The 15,256-nt window shown below is 52.6% G+C and overlaps 5 protein-coding genes across 5 annotated transcripts; 2 read left to right on the forward strand and 3 right to left on the reverse strand.

Moving 5' to 3' along the window:
* Window positions 1–1,103: 1,103 nt before the first annotated feature.
* Window positions 1,104–5,848, reverse strand: P152DRAFT_475194 (uncharacterized protein; the record flags this gene model as incomplete). The annotated part of the gene is made up of 3 exons (XM_033681395.1): window positions 1,104–2,048; window positions 2,105–4,209; window positions 4,264–5,848. 3 exons carry the CDS (start codon window positions 5,846–5,848, stop codon window positions 1,104–1,106), a joined length of 4,635 nt encoding a protein of 1,544 aa, XP_033532361.1.
* Window positions 5,849–6,730: 882 nt separating this feature from the next.
* P152DRAFT_475195 (pre-mRNA branch site protein p14) lies at window positions 6,731–7,291 on the forward strand (the record flags this gene model as incomplete). The annotated part of the gene is made up of 4 exons (XM_033681396.1): window positions 6,731–6,768; window positions 6,858–6,881; window positions 6,944–7,128; window positions 7,191–7,291. 4 exons carry the CDS (start codon window positions 6,731–6,733, stop codon window positions 7,289–7,291), a joined length of 348 nt encoding a protein of 115 aa, XP_033532362.1.
* Window positions 7,292–7,884: 593 nt separating this feature from the next.
* On the reverse strand, window positions 7,885–10,134 carry P152DRAFT_438990 (uncharacterized protein). Its single transcript, XM_033677625.1, has 3 exons — window positions 10,011–10,134; window positions 9,470–9,931; window positions 7,885–9,415 (listed from the first exon to the last, which is right to left on the reverse strand). Exons 1-3 carry the CDS (start codon window positions 10,098–10,100, stop codon window positions 8,360–8,362), a joined length of 1,608 nt encoding a protein of 535 aa, XP_033532363.1. The 5' UTR covers window positions 10,101–10,134; the 3' UTR covers window positions 7,885–8,359.
* Window positions 10,135–10,556: 422 nt separating this feature from the next.
* On the forward strand, window positions 10,557–14,212 carry P152DRAFT_80915 (DNA repair protein). The gene is made up of 2 exons (XM_033683268.1): window positions 10,557–10,716; window positions 10,778–14,212. Exons 1-2 carry the CDS (start codon window positions 10,662–10,664, stop codon window positions 14,158–14,160), a joined length of 3,438 nt encoding a protein of 1,145 aa, XP_033532364.1. The 5' UTR covers window positions 10,557–10,661; the 3' UTR covers window positions 14,161–14,212.
* A 51-nt stretch (window positions 14,213–14,263) lies between these two features.
* P152DRAFT_450731 (ankyrin) lies at window positions 14,264–15,224 on the reverse strand (the record flags this gene model as incomplete). Its single annotated transcript, XM_033678185.1, has 3 exons — window positions 14,264–14,776; window positions 14,834–15,001; window positions 15,057–15,224. The coding sequence occupies 3 exons, from the start codon at window positions 15,222–15,224 to the stop codon at window positions 14,264–14,266; spliced, it is 849 nt and encodes a 282-aa protein (XP_033532365.1).
* Between the last annotated feature and the right edge of the window lie 32 nt (window positions 15,225–15,256).

The following is a 15,256-nucleotide window of genomic DNA, read 5'->3' on the forward strand; positions in this document are numbered from 1 at the left end:
CTCCTCCGCAGTGAGCGACACTTGGAAAGTTTTTATGTGCTTAAGCCTTAAGGGGAATTGCCGGAGATTCATCCCGTCAGCCTCCCTGCTGCAGGCCACTTCGCTAGCCAAACACTGTTACGGTTTACGACACAAGTCCTCGGTATCCCTGGGGTCGTTGGACGTCATTCGCCAGTGAACGCCATGACAGTCGATCTGTGAGGGGATTCCCTACTCATACATAGAATAGTGGAGAGGTCCTGGTAGAAGGAGCAAATGATCGGTGAAGGGATTGAAGAGGTGAGAGCTGGGGACAACGCAGAATTCAGAGGCTTGCATGCAGGAAGACACGCTCAGAAGGTGACATGTAGATGGTATCTCTATCGGATATTCGGATGGGTAGCGATGCACCTGTTGCGACAACGGCTCAAAGAACCAGGGCTTACGGAGTACTACGTATGTGTTTCTTAAGTACGTAGTACTGTCTTGGATTACATCCCCGTGGTCTCAAATTTGAAACAACATTAACCTAGCGCCTTATGAGCCCAGACATCCATGAATGACCATGATCCACGAGAGCGAGCGAAGGATTGTGTTTTTGCTCTCCGAATGGCATGTGGAAAGGCCGGAGATAAAGAAACAAAGATGATACACAGGTGGTGGCGCGAGCCTGACTCAATTCGAGTATTTCTCAAGACAACGATATAAAGGTAATACTGTAACAATAGCATTTCGAACTGGGGGATCAAATCCATTCTGGAAAATTGCGATTTGGTAATACGAAGTTGTAGCTCTTCCGTAGAAGGCATGATAAATTAAAATGCATTTGCCGATATAATGATATCGCAATTTCTAACCACCGTCGGCGGTAACATGAATGTGTAATAGATGGGTTCAACCCCATCGAACTAACATAGAACTCTGAGGAGCCATTATCCGATTTGGCTCAGTAACTCTCAGAATCGTAACCCGATGTTGAAACTCCGACATAACCCATAATTCAGAACCCATCTGATCTTCCGGGAGGACTTCTCCCTCTTACCCAGATAACGCCGTGCCACTATTGCTGGCGATAGTAGCCCTTCAAAGCATGCAATACCACCGTTCCCTAACGCCTTCCGAAATCAACGACTCTTCCTCCTGTCTCTCAACCCCCAATCCTGAGCCGCCAACTCCCTCGCCAGCCGCTCACTCTTCATCTCGTCCGTCTCCTCCTCAATTACCTCCTCTAACCTCTCCACCTTCACCCCAAAATCCGTCGCGGCCTGTCGAGCCATGCTCGCCACATTGGCTCGTGCCGCCAAGTCTCCAGAGAACGACACCGAGCGACGCTGGGATCCTCGCGCAGTCGTGGGGCTCGTGGCGGAAGGTCTCCGCTTCGACATGCCCGACTTCGCGCTGCCGTGAAGCTCGGGGCTCTTGCTTCTCGCCGCCGACGTCCCAGTTGACATGGATTTTCTGCGCGCTAGAGTCTGGTGCGGCGTCTCGAACTTGGGCGGTGCGAAGCGGTCGACTGGTTTGATGGCGCGCGACGAATGTCGTGATAACGACTGCGGGTCACTGACCTGTCGTGTGTCCGATGCGCGCTGGTCCGGATGTACGGGAGCAGTTCCAGGCGAAGTGCTTGCTGCTCTCGCGGGCTCGGTTAGTGTAAATTGACCAATTTCTGCTTGGGTAGGAGTAGCCATCTGCAAAGCATCGTGCATAGGTCTGCCTTCGAGCTCGCCGTTTGCCAGCGCAGATAATGCTTCCAACGGCGAGTAGGCCGACTGACCATGGGAGCCATTTTCTGTTGCCAAGCCCAAGAACGGCGGCACTGAAGCGCCAACCTGGTCCCCTACCCCGAATGCGCCGTTAATCGCGTTCGGAGTCGAGTCAAACATTGCGGTATCATCTTCAGGAGGAATCTTGATGTCATCTTCAAAGTGGAGACGTTTGGTTGGATGCTGATCGGTATCCTCGCTCGTCGGTGCAGATCTCTTCTTACCCCCACTAGAGCCTCGTGGGATGGACTTCTCATTGAGTTTCACGACATCGACATTCCCATTCTCATCATGTATGCAGCGCCGCTGTGGGAGTCAGTTATCTGGAAACCGAGTGAAGGGTGAAAAACGAAGATTCTTACCTTGCTGACTCGACAGGTTGCACACGCCCGATTTCTGCCTTTCTTAGAATCCGGGCTGGACCCCATTCCCGCATCGAGCTGAGGGCCGTTGCTTGGGCTGGAGCTTTCCTTTCGCACAATGGACGTTGTTGCAACGTCTCCCGTGGCAGATGATGGCTGGCCACCGTTCGAAGGCACGACCATCGCAACCAATCGGTTGGTCACAGTGGCATTGTCTGATTGAAGCAGTTGTGAATCCTTCGTGCCCGGTGGCGTAGCGAGTTCATCCTTATGCTTGCACCTGATCCGGCGTTTTCGACACGCATCGCAAGCAATTCGTTTAGGCCCGAGAACTGAAGTTTTCGGCGATGCGACATGTTTCGACATGGCGTCTGGACTCTCTGGCACCGAGCCACTATTGCTTGCCATTGGTGGTTGCTCGGGGGCCGGCGTCGTTGCTCGTTCGACCCTTGGGCTTTCTGCTTTGGTCTTACTCTTTCGTCTCGCACCTTGTCGCTCCGGAATTGGTCTTGTTGCCATCCGCTCTAACCTCTTCAGTGCCGCATCACTGATCTTCTGTTGCCCAGTCTCCCCGTTGCTTGTGGCTTCGACACCAGGTAATGTCGAGTCTGGATGCGCCCAGTCTGGAATCGGCTCGTTGCCGCGTTTCCACGCAACCCACATAGCGAAGAGACGGATAGACTCTAGTGGATCTAGATCCAGGCGAGATTTCGGGATCGACCGACAGACCGCATTCCGCGTCTCTGCTTTGATGCCCTCGACGCGACCCAAAGAAATCATAACGGTTCGGAAAATATAACCAACAAGATCTGGGAGTCCGTCCAGCTCGGCTTTGGAATAGTATCGCGCGTTGTAATTCTCTGGGCCGTGGTCCGAATTGAGACCGAACTTGTTTGGCTCCTCGTAGGTCGGTGTAGCCCGAGGGAAGACTTGTTTGGATAGGAAAAGATCGCGGACGACCTCGGGTACAGGATCCGTTTCAAGATACTTCATGACTGCATACCAAAGCACCTTTTGGAAGAACGGGTATCGGAATCGCTGCGGTACCTTCGTTGCTTTCTCAATCTCCAAGATCTTGAGCTGCATGGAGTAGCTCAGGCGGGTGAGGAAGTTACCACCAATCACAAGGCTGTCTTCGGGCGTCCAAACAGAATGTATCCAGCCGGAGGGAATGAACGCCGTGTCCCCAGGATATAGATCGACTCGATAGCATTCGCCGTTACAGGCATCGCCAAGCCACGTCCAATTTTGAGCCGGGGAGCTTGACCATTCCTCGTACTTCTTGAGATTCTGCTTGGTCGGCGGGATAAAGAAGAAAGTCTTGCGGCCCTTGATGATGTGGTAGAAGACGGACGATCCACCAAAGTCTATGTGAAAATCCGTGTAGCAATCCGCAACGGACATGAGACAGTAAAACTGGACATTCGGCGACGGTTCTTCTTCAGGCCAGACTTCCTCTTGGAGATCCAACTCTCGTGCTGCTGTTGGTCGCTTCAAGAGACGCCCCAACTTGCTCATAGAGACCTCAAGACTGATGACATTGCGAATGGGCTTCTCGCCTTCGGCCTCGTAGTAGTCTGCCCAGCGGCTGAGGGTCCACACCTTGTCGGTTTCTTGCGACTTGACGTCGATAACGTCGAGCTTTTCGTGCTCTCCATAAAGTTGCGCCACTCGCCTTACGGTTAAACCTTCGGGGATCACCATGCCGATTTTGTCTTGTCCCTCGTCAAGGGCATAGTCGAATTCAAAATACTCGTCGAGCTCTTCGTTAGAGAATCCAGTTGGATTTTCTTCTGCAAGGGCAGGGGCGTCGGCTCCCTCCGTTGGTTCAGGCGACCGTCTGGTTCCGGGGATAGTTGGACGTGGGTTCCAGGCTGCTGGGACGACGAAAGGTTCCTTCATGCCTCCGCATTTTTCGAAGTATTCGGCGGTCACCAACTCAGGGGGAATGCGCGCGAACTGGTCTGGACTGTAGTTCAGAGTACCTTCCTTGATCGGCTTAATATAATGGTGTTCATGTTCATTGTCCTCGGTGGGACGAAGAACGCCTTCATTGAGACCAGCGTAGTCAACGGCAGCTTGAGCACGAGAGGATTTGCGGAGATCTAGACATGGTACGGTTAGCCCCGTATAAGCAACCTCGCTTGGTCCGGACTTACATGTTGTAGGCCCTTTCTTTGGAGTGCAGTCAGTGCAGAAGAACTTATCCACTCTTCGCACCTCGCGTTCGTTTTTGAACCCGGCGCAAGCGATGTGAAACCATTGATTGCATCCATTGCATTCAAGCCATGATACAATTTCGCCGTTTGAGGTGCTTGGCTTGGCTTTGCAGCCAGCGCAAGTGGTAATATCTTGGTTCCGGTTCCGTCGCCTCTGCCTGCCATCTGCTTTCTGAGGACCGCTTTCGGAAGACGGAGTCACTTCAGGAGGTGCGGAAGCGAGTCGAGTATGGCTTGGTGCCTCGGAAGTTGCTCCAGGTTGGCTCGAGAGTCCGGAAATCGACTTCCGTCGAGTTCGTTCTTTATTTTCGAGTTCCCTTTTAGTTTCCATCATCTCAGCTCGGAGTTGGCCCGTACTGCGTGCCCTCGGTGCTGAGACTTGACGTGTGGTAGACCCAGGAGGTCTCCCGACTCTTGCCTTCGCTCCAGTTTTCGATGTCCGCTTAGACGTGCCAGCTTTCGTCCGGGGCCCTCGAGGTTTTCCTTTGGGCCATCCTTGGTGTGATTTCTTTGGCGGAGGTGCGGCATGTGGAATGTGTGCCTCCTGGTTATCGAGTCTGGGTGGTTCGGACTCGTCCGGCGGCGTGTGGGTCTGAATGATGGAAGAAGTCCGGTTGTTCAAGCTATATCCATTGCTGGGAACCGAGTTATAGGAATCTGGGGGTGTGAGGTCTTTGGCCGGGCGGTATTCACTAGCCTGGTGGCTCGTCGGATTCATGCTCTGGTCGAACTCCGGCCTCACCCAGTTAGTACGGGCGTACATCTCCAGGCGCTGGACTGCGGTTGGGTATTGACCTGAAGGGAAATGATTCCCCATTCCTGGGGGGCCTCCGCCATTGAAGAGGTCGAGGAGGATGCTCCCAACAAGCAGATCGTCATTATCGTGGTTCTCCGCTTCGTTGCCGGCCGTCCGAGGATCCACAACTCCAGATAGCGCGGAAACTTTGGCGGAAGCCTCCGTGTTTTGCGACAGACCATAGGGTGGATTATAACTTGTCGCGGGCCGAGAGGATGATGACTGAGGCAAATCGCGCAATGTGATTGCCTCCGACCTTGCTCGTTTCGACGGACGTTCGATGGCGCCGTTGCTGAATTCCTGGGGTAGCGGTCGGCGCTGAGTATTCTGCGCGTATGAGAAGTAACCGTTTGCGAATTGCGGCGACGATTGTCCATGCGATGCGCGTCGCGAATTGTTGTCGAAGGTAGGACTCGTCGCAAGGGCGACCGAGGCGAGGGTATCGATCGGGGACTCGGGGATTTGGGATTGCGGGCGGTGTGCATGCGTACGTTGGAAATTGGAATACCGGAGGCCTTTAGATTCGTTCTCTGATTCCGTTTCGTCGTCTTTCCGTTCGAATGACAAGTTCGGTATGGTGGGTACGGATTGAGGCACACCGGTGGCTATAAGGTTAAGGGTCGGCTTGAGAACCGGTGATATAGGCTCTACATTCGCAGTAACCCGAGGAGAAGGCTTAGGGATGAGGCCCATTAACTGGTATTCTTTCTTGAAACTGTTGAGGGCCATGATGGTTGATGACTAGAGGTGGGGTGAAGTTCTCGAGCTTCGGAGGTCGGACAAGCGGGCGCTAATGCTACCACGCCGTCAAAGTCATTTGGAAAGAAATAATATTGTCAGGCATGATATTGAAGGCTTTATGATCGACTGAGATCCGACCTGAGGCAAGAGAAGCGGTGGTTGAGTGAGCGTTCAATGGGATACTAGGCGGGGAGATGGATTCACGATGATACTGCGCCGAGTTCAACAAATGAAGTTGAATCACATTCACGTGACTGCGGTTGATCAGCCCTGAAGTGTATGCCTTAGGCATTATTTCCAGTTCCTGCAGAATTCGAATTTGAAAATGGAATTTAGAGGGTCGATATACGCTGTATCGGCTTCAATTGCCTTACCGGTACGTATCATATATAGGAGAGAATATGGTTCATTCTGACAACAACTCCGGATGGACTCGAGGACAAAGCTCTGAGATATTGAAGTCAGAATGCGGAGACACAAGCCGAGAACACTGCGGATGTATTCCAATGCTTAGGCCCAGATGTTTGGATCCAGTTGGACAGATTCTCGCCAGTGACAAACAAAACTGGCCTATGGAGACTGGGAATAACTGACAAGGACAAGCAACTATTGGAAACTTCATCAAAATGTCATCAGTTCTTTGTTCAACATAAGTTGATGCCTCATGATAGCAAGCACGTGATATTATCGCCACGGCGCACGTGCCTCCTTGCCAAGTCACTCACTCTTCCCGTCTTCCCCTCGTTGTTCCGCCGTTCGCATCGCACCATCAATCGTTCCGACTCCCGGTCAAGGTATCTTCATTTCCACTTCCTTCTTTCTTTTCAAATCCCTCGAAACCCAGTGTCACTACAAGCGCCTATCCAAGCTATGAGTCGCGGTGGGAAGCTTGCCCCAGAAGTCAACCGGTATGTCTTGCAGCCCCAGCGCTGGTCGAATGCAACCATGTGTGGCATCAAAGGAGAATGTTTCGCTGACGGTTAGGGATCGCCTACAGTGCTCTATTCGTCAAGAACTTGAGGTATGTGCATATTCCGTTGGATATATCTCGGTATCGCTCCAGTGGCTGACTCTTGTGTCCAGCTACAACGTCACCCCGGAAGAGTTATTCGACCTCTTCGGCAAGTTCGGCCCTATCCGTCAGATCCGTCAGGGCATCGCGAACAACACAAAGGGCACCGTCTTCGTTGTCTATGAGGATGTGATGGACGCCAAAGGCGCATGTGAGAAGCTCAACGGCTTCAACTTCCAGAACCGGTATCTGGTTGGTATGTGTCTGCCCCTGCCTCCCCCCTCATTTCTCGCCGGCAAATTCTCATTCCGTCCGCAGTACTCTATCATCAGCCCGAGAAAATGGCCCGATCAAAAGAAGACCTAGAGGACCGCAAGGCCAAATTAGAAGCGCTGAAACAGGAACATGGCATCGAATAGCATGAGGCGCGGCCCGTCGACCAGCCCGCGTCCGCGGGCCGCATACCAGAGAAGAAACGACACTGTTCGAGTTCGACAAGTTCGACGGCGTCAAGTTCCGGCTCCCGTCGTCATCATGGGAGTGCGAATCCGAAGCCTCCTTACCCCACCTCTGACACTCGCCGATCTTCTAATTCGAGTTCGGAGGGCGCAAAACATTCGAGCGAGCGGCAGAAGAACCAGAAGATGTTCTTTTCGCGCTTCAACTACCGAGCCATTACAAGCAACAAGCTTGTGTCAAGGGCTGGATCGGTGCTAAAGAAGGCATCCGGAGGCCCTGCGCCTGTGGCTATTTAAAGGGGTTCGGAGTATGCATGCGGGAACCGCATGTGGACTTGTGGAGTTCTGAATTACGGGTGGAACATGTTTACATTCATTATGGCGAATGGAATGGTTATGTGACACGCAGACGACGTGTCTTGATTTATGTCAAACATTATCCGAGACTGCGCAAGGCGGTTTAAAGACGATAGCTGATGGGCTCAAGTCCCGATGAGATATTCTTCAACTCAACTTACATAACATTGATGCTGTACTCAAATGAATACTGTACTCTCACCATATTAACACCAGGCCTCGAGTTTATTGAATGATCTGTAACGCTTCCCTCGTTGGAACTAGAAAGTTGCGCGTCCGAATACCCCTAATTTGTTTGTGGCCCGTGACTGATATCGCGAAATCACTAGAGTGGATGACGACGATATTGATCCCGCTGGGTTTTTGATTCCGAAATATATATACACGAGCAATGATTGCAAACACTTTTTGGTCCCCCTCGTCACTTCTCAACCCGAACTCTCGTACCAGAACGGAGTAAACGGCCGGTAACCTTCAACAAGCTCAACGCCAGGAAGTTGTGATCGCCCATCGGAAACCACCTCGCCATAGGAAGTATACCTGAGCAGAGCAGAGAAAAACGGAAAATGGAAAATGGAGACCAGGGACCAGCAATTAATCACGAAGCTGATGCCTGCATATTTATGCGGCCGTTACCATCGTCGACGCCGGTCAGTCCTGACAATCAGCCGCTTAGTTGATCGAGATCATCTTGATGTCGAACACCAGAGTGGAGTTCGCCGGGATGCCAGGGATAGACTGTGATCCATAGGCCAAGTTGGCGGGGATCGTGATGCGACGCTCTCCTCCCACGTTCATTCCGACGATACCGATGTCCCAGCCCTTGATCACCTCGCCGGTGCCCAGTTTGAACATGAATGGTTTGCCGCTCTTGTTGGCATCGAAGACCTTGCCATTCTTGTCAAGCTTCCCGATGTAGCGCATGCCGACGCGATCGCCCTTCTTCGCGTGCGGACCGGTCCCGAGCTTCTTGTCGTCGATTTTGACGCCCTGGATGGTCTTGACGCCGAGGACGGGCTTTCCCTTCTCCGCCTTTGCATCAGCCTTGCCGTTCACGCCGTTGGCCTTGGCATCGGCCTTGGTAGCCTTCTGGTTCGTCGGGCCTTGCTCGAGCTTCTCCGCGAACTGGACCTTCTTGTCGCTCTTCCCATTCGCCTGTTCCTTGACCGCGTCTTTCTTGTCGGCGGTGCTGGCGGCAGCGACGGCTTGGCCAGCGTTGTTCTTCAGCTTCTTCTGCTGCTTCTTGCTCAGCGGCTGCTCGGCGGCCTTGGCCTCCGGCTTGAGGGACTTGTTGATGATATCGTCGAGAGAAGCATTGATATCCTCATCCTCCTCGGCGGGGCGCTTCTTGCCTTTGCTCTTATCCTTGCCTTTGGCCTTGATCAGCTTCGGGGCCTCCTCTTCGTCCTCATCGACCTCGGTGACGCGCTGAGCCTGGAGGTTATCGAGTTCGTCGAATTCCGAGTCGTCTCCCGACTCGCCCTCGAAATCACCGTACATGTCCTCCTCGTCGGATTGTTCGGTCTCGCCAATGGCTTTGAGGATGGTGAGGAGCTCGCGATTAGGGCCGGTAGGCATGCCCTCTTCGTCTTCCTCCTCTTCCTCCTCCTCGGCGTCTTCCTCTGATAGGACATAGTTGCCGGTAAGATGGACGTTGAAGTTGCCTTTGACTCTGAATGAAACTCCGTCAAAGTGGCTGATCTGGACGTCCAGCGGCTGTTGGCAATGCTAGTGGATGTTAGCAAATGAAAAATTCCTAGGGGTGTGACAGAAGAAACGAACCTGATTGGGGTCAAGAGTGCAGATCACAACTTCTTCAGCGAAGTCGTCATCCTCCATGTCATCGGACTCGTCGTCATCGGAAATGTCCATATCGACGAGCTTGCCCTTGCCCTTATTGACCTTGGTGCCGTTAACCTCCGCAAGCAGGTCCTCGTCCATGGCATCTGCAAGCTCCGAGTCCGCCAAGAGAGCTTTCCTCAGCGCAGCCTTAGCCTTTGCCGGGTCGCTGGGGCCAGCGTTTGACTCTTCATCGTCATCTGACATATCCTCGTCCGAGTCCATGCCGAGAGGCAACCTTCCCATGATCCCCTCGATGTCGTCGGAGTCCAGGGACTCGCCATCCATATCAGGGCCCAGTTGTCGCCAGATCGGGTCCCGAACCATATAAAGAGTGGCGATTTGCTTCGCCGAATCGTTTTCTGGCTCATCGAATGGGTCAATCGCAGCCATGGTAAGACGGATCTGAGCATGGTTAGCACAATCTGATCACCGTTTCTCGACATCCTGAAATCGAGGACCTAAAGCCGGAATTGGAACTCACCTTCATGGGCTTCTGGGTGGCGGGGATCTCACTGCCATCACACGGGATGGTCAGGCCGAAGAGGGCTCGGGGAACGTGAATGGCGGACATTTTGGATATATGTGAGGTTGATGAAGAAATAGGAATGTGTGTAGAAGGCCGTTGACGGCTATTCACTAGATTATATCCTGTAAAGCAGAATCTGCAATGCTCGATACTTATCTTTAGTTGAAGAAGTGAGAGGAAGGGGTGGAAGAGGAGCGGAAGGATTGAATTGAAGTAAATAATGTGGATAATTGCCTCCAAGGCCGTTGATAACAAAATTTCGGTGCTAAGATTTCAAAAGTGGGTACCACAGGGCGAAATGGCGGCGTGGTCATGTGATATCGCGTTGGCCCAGCCACACGTGCAACACCTAATGCAAGACAAAGGCGTGTCGTGATGTCGCCACCATATATCATGCAAGCTGTACCCGTCTAGATAGTGTTCACGAGTTATATATACCGGTTGGGTATCTTTTGTCGCCGAAACCAGATGATGGTTCCTTTCTAGACTTGACATGAAAAGGTGCCCCACATGGCAAGACGCGATAGCAGGATAACCATATGATGAACGACCACTCTGATATTTGGGTAATTTCGTCTCTGTGTGGACAGGATCATTGAGAGCAAGATGGGATCGCGCCTGGAAGAGAATTCTGCACGCGTGCGGAAGCGCATCGAAAACCGTAAGGAATCTATATCCCCGAACCGTAATGATGGATGTCAGTCATAGCTCACAGGTTTTAGATACATTTGATGCTGAAGATGGGGATGAGTATGACGCCGCAGAATTCGGAGGGTTCGGAGACTATTTTCGGCGCAAGAAGATTAAACTGCAAAACCTTGACGCGGAGCTGCGGTCACAATCCAACGACACGCCGCAAATCTTCCGCGGGGTTGTGGCCCACGTCAACGGGTACACACAACCGTCTCTAAATGACCTTCATAAATTGATTGTGGTCCATGGGGGCGGGTTCCTGCAGTACCTAGATGGGAAGACTACTGCGACTCATATCGTTGCAAGCAATCTGACCCCCAAAAAAGCGGTTGAGTTCAAGAGGTACAGGATCGTCAAACCGGCTTGGATTGTCGAAAGTGTGAAAGCAGGCCGATTACTGCCATGGGACTCTTTTCGACTCTTGGATGAAGGAGCCGGGCAGCGGGTGCTGGGATTTGACAATGGCTCCGTTATCAGTCAGAGCAGTCGAACTCGTCGGAGTTATAAAGAGGAGTCGGGTACGAGTTGGTACGCCAGCCAGCTTCGGAAAACTACCGAGTCTCCTTTTCAGTTGTCCAAGCAAGACTCCACCTTAGATGTTGATGATCTGGAGGCAGAGGAGCTCGATCCGATCGTTGATTCCATGATAGAAGATATCAAGCAACCTCCATCAGGGGAGGACAACCACTTATCAGAAATCGATCAAGCTGACCAAGTGTTTGCGGTTGCTTCAAAAGAGGCGCCTAAACTGCAGGCCAACGACACCATCCAGGAACAAATGCGCCCAGTGGCTGGTCCATCAGGAGACAAGAAAAAATTGACTGCAGAAGAGCATAATGCCATTTTGCTGGCTGACCCTCGAATACGAAAATCCACCGTTGTCAATCCAGGGTTCTTGGAGCAATATTACCGGGAATCGAGATTACACCACCTCTCAACGTGGAAGGCAGAATTGAAGTCCCAGCTACAAGCCGCAGCACAGAAAGCTAGTCAGTCCCCAAAGCGTAAACAGAAGTCAACAGCTGGATCTCGCCGATATATCCTTCATGTCGACTTTGACAGCTTCTTTGCCGCCGTCTCCCTGAAGAAGCACCCTCAATACAAAGATAAACCGGCAGTTGTCGCTCACGGCCAAGGATCCAGTTCGGAAATCGCCAGTTGCAACTATCCTGCCCGCAAGTTCGGCATTAAGAATGGCATGTGGATGAAGCGGGCAATGGAGCTCTGCCCGAACTTACAGATCCTGCCCTACGACTTTCCTGGCTATGAAGAAGCGAGCAGGGCATTCTACGATGCCATCATTGTCACTGGAGGCGTTGTCCAGAGTGTTAGCATTGATGAGGCGCTACTTGACGTCACGGCCATGTGCGTGGAAGAATCAGGGAGTGACGGAAGGCATATGACTGCGGAGAGTATATATCGCGAGCAAGCCAAAGCCGACGATCTTGCACAGCAATTGAGGGACACGGTGAAGACGAGCACAGGTTGCGATGTATCCGTTGGAATCGGCGGCAATATCCTTCTGGCGAAGGTCGCTTTGCGCAAGGCCAAACCCGCCGGCCAATGCCAAATCCGACCGGAAGAAGTGCTGCGCATTCTTGGCGAGTTGGAAGTCCAAAGTCTCCCAGGGGTTGCTTGGAGCATCGGTGGGAAACTCGAAGATTTGGGCGCGAAATCTGTCAAAGACTTGAGGGATCTATCCAAAGAAAAACTGGTTACTGCTCTAGGTCCTAAGACTGGCGAAAAGTTATACGAGTATGCCCGTGGAATTGACCGCTCCGAGGTCGGCGAAGTGGTTGTTCGCAAGTCGGTCTCTGCCGAAGTGAATTGGGGTGTCCGGTTCGAGAACCAGCAGCAGGTCGATGAATTCATCGAGAACCTGTGCGGTGAATTGCACAAGCGGCTGCTAAAGGAACAGGTTAAAGGTCGCCAGCTGACTTTGAAAATCATGAAACGCTCAGCCAACGCGCCACTCGATCCTCCGAAACATCTCGGCCATGGAAAGTGTGATACATCCAACAAGAGCGTGGCCCTAGGGGTCACTACAAATTCACCTGATATCCTGACTGGGGAGGTACTATCAATGTTAAAGAGCATGGGATTCCCCCCTGGTGAACTACGGGGCATAGGTGTGCAAATGACGAAGCTTGAGCCATTGAAACCCCCGGGACCTTCTGGTCAAGATGCTAGCAGCCAGAAGCGCCTTCAATTCAAGCCTCTGACTTCTCATCCAGCGAAGACTGCGGCGTCCAACGATCCCATTCAGGACGATCCGATTACCCCCAGAAAGCCGCGATATGAGGAGGACTTCGCCACGCCAACGAAACAGAGCGCAGAGGACAAGGAAATCAAATCTGCTGCCCGCCTTTTCACATCCGGCAGTCCAAGCAAGAAGCGTCTCAATACGGCGGGAACCCAGTTCATCATGCCTACCCAAGTGGATCCTGAAGTATTGGCTGAATTGCCGGAGGATATTCGGTCAAAGCTCACGAAGACAAAAGAAGCTGACTACGCTCCTGCTGCTCATCCTGACAGCACCGATCGCCCAAAACCTGTGACACAGTCAGCTTTATACGGCCTCCCAAACCAATCGCAATTGGATATGGACACCGTCAATGCTCTTCCAGAGGATCTGAGAGAAGAGATATTAAGGCAATACGAACAACAGCGAGAAAGGACCAAGTCTCCATTGCAAATCTCAGCGGCAAAGAATATAAAGCAACCGGCTCCAAAGAAGAGGGGCAGGCCGCCGAAAGGAACGACGTCCTCGAAGACCGGGCTCTTGCAAACCAACTTTGTCACTTCCCGTTCGATTAAAGATGCGCTGCGTGGAGTCAGCTCCCCTGAACCGGAGACAGCCCGTGAAGTGGCCACGGAAAATGATCCCGACATTCCCGAAATCTCTCAAGAGTTCCTCGCAGCCTTACCCGAAGATGTGCGGCGAGAAGTGCTCGAGGAGCACCGACGCCTCCGTCTTCAGAAGCGGTCTTTGAACATCGGTAATGGTCGAAGAAACAAACCCAGGCCAGATCCAGTGCAAACTCCCAGTGCTGCGGGCAGAGACAATAACCCATCAAGGACGGTTTTTCTCCCTGCGAAACCAGCAAAGCCCAAATTCACCGCCCAGAAACTGAGTGCGCTGCCTGATTTACGAGATGCAATGAAAGCATGGTCGGTGGAATTCAAAGAGGAAGGCCCGTACTTGGAAGATGTCGATGCCCTTGGGGCTTACTTGGTCAAGGTGATTGAGGATGAAAGAAACATGGACAAGGCTGCCAGCGTCGTGAAGTGGTTGGCTTGGGTCCTTGGGGATAAAGCTAATGAGGAATGGGGAAAGGCCCTGGACCGGTTACGAGAAACAGTTCAAGACGCGGTGAAAAGGAGGAGATTAGGTACTATTGACTTGGAGTGACGGCCCTTACGCACGGTGTTAGATGGTTACGATACCCACAGGAAATGAGTTTGCAATGAGTTCTACATATAATCATGTCTTCATGACGGCGTTAAACACGTATTCAATCACCACTTCTTGCTCGCGCTCTCGGTCCCGCCGGAGGCGGCGAAGGAAACACGAATGGCTCACTTCTCCCTGTGGTCGGAGTCATTGCCCTTCGCGCCTCCACCGGACTCCAATCCCAATGCCCAGTACTCGGCACCACACCCGCTTCTTCGCTGGTCACCAACCTCACGCCCCCCATCCTCTGCCTATCCCGCTCCCGCTCCCACTCCCTCGCTTCCTTCATCCCTTCCACCCTCCTCTTCTCGAACTCCGCGACGAGGTTCTTGAAATACAGCTCCGCTGCCGCGGTGGCGGAGTACTGGATCGGGGTCCATCGATTCCGGTTCTGCGCGAGCGGGGAGGCGCCGTGTTGGAGGAGTAATCGGATCGCCTTCAGCTCGCCGGCGGCGGAGGCGTGGTGGAGTGCGGTGTTTCCGTCTGCGTCGGCCTGGGCAAGGTCGGCTGGATGGTCGGCGGCAAGGAGGATCGGGAGCAGGGGAAGAGCGCCGCTTTTGCAGGCGAGCATGAGCTGAATCATATATGAGAAAACATAGACCGCTATACGAGGATATATGGATATACGTACTGCATCCTGTTGTTTACTATTCGCCCACGGTACGCATCTTGGGAAGGTTTCGATGAGCATTTGCGCAATGTCGACATGGCCGGCCTCAGCTGCCGTCATCAAAGGGGTGTTTCCGTCGCCATTATAGGATATCGTTTCGTCGTCATGGCCGGCTTCAACGAGGAATTCCTATGTACTGATGAGACGTCATTTCTAGTACAAGGGAGTTGCTTTAGGTACTTACAGCTATCTCAATGAAGCCTTGTTTACATGCCAGATGCAATGAGGTGTTACTCTTGTCACCATAGTCGGGATTCTGCAACACATTGGGGTTGCTGCGAACTATCCGCTGTACAAGACGGAGGTCATTGCGGACGATGGCGCGCCGAAGACGCGTGCAAACATTGATCATAACGGTCTAGAGCATGCTATCAGAGAAAGACT

Source organism: Eremomyces bilateralis (genome assembly GCF_010015585.1).
Source record: "Eremomyces bilateralis CBS 781.70 unplaced genomic scaffold P152scaffold_16, whole genome shotgun sequence".
Lineage (NCBI taxonomy): Eukaryota > Fungi > Ascomycota > Dothideomycetes > Eremomycetales > Eremomycetaceae > Eremomyces > Eremomyces bilateralis.

Excerpts from the sequence above, each read along its gene's own strand:
- P152DRAFT_438990 (XM_033677625.1), bottom strand. The coding sequence starts at position 10,100 with ATGTCCGCCATTCACGTTCCCCGAGCCCTCTTCGGCCTGACCATCCCG. Across the intron at positions 9,932-10,010 it reads CCACCCAGAAGCCCATGAAG|ATCCGTCTTACCATGGCTGC; the intron begins GTGAGTTCCAAT and ends AACCATGCTCAG. Across the intron at positions 9,416-9,469 it reads GCACTCTTGACCCCAATCAG|CATTGCCAACAGCCGCTGGA; the intron begins GTTCGTTTCTTC and ends AACATCCACTAG.
- P152DRAFT_80915 (XM_033683268.1), top strand. The coding sequence starts at position 10,662 with ATGGGATCGCGCCTGGAAGAGAATTCTGCACGCGTGCGGAAGCGCATC. Across the intron at positions 10,717-10,777 it reads GCGGAAGCGCATCGAAAACC|ATACATTTGATGCTGAAGAT; the intron begins GTAAGGAATCTA and ends CACAGGTTTTAG.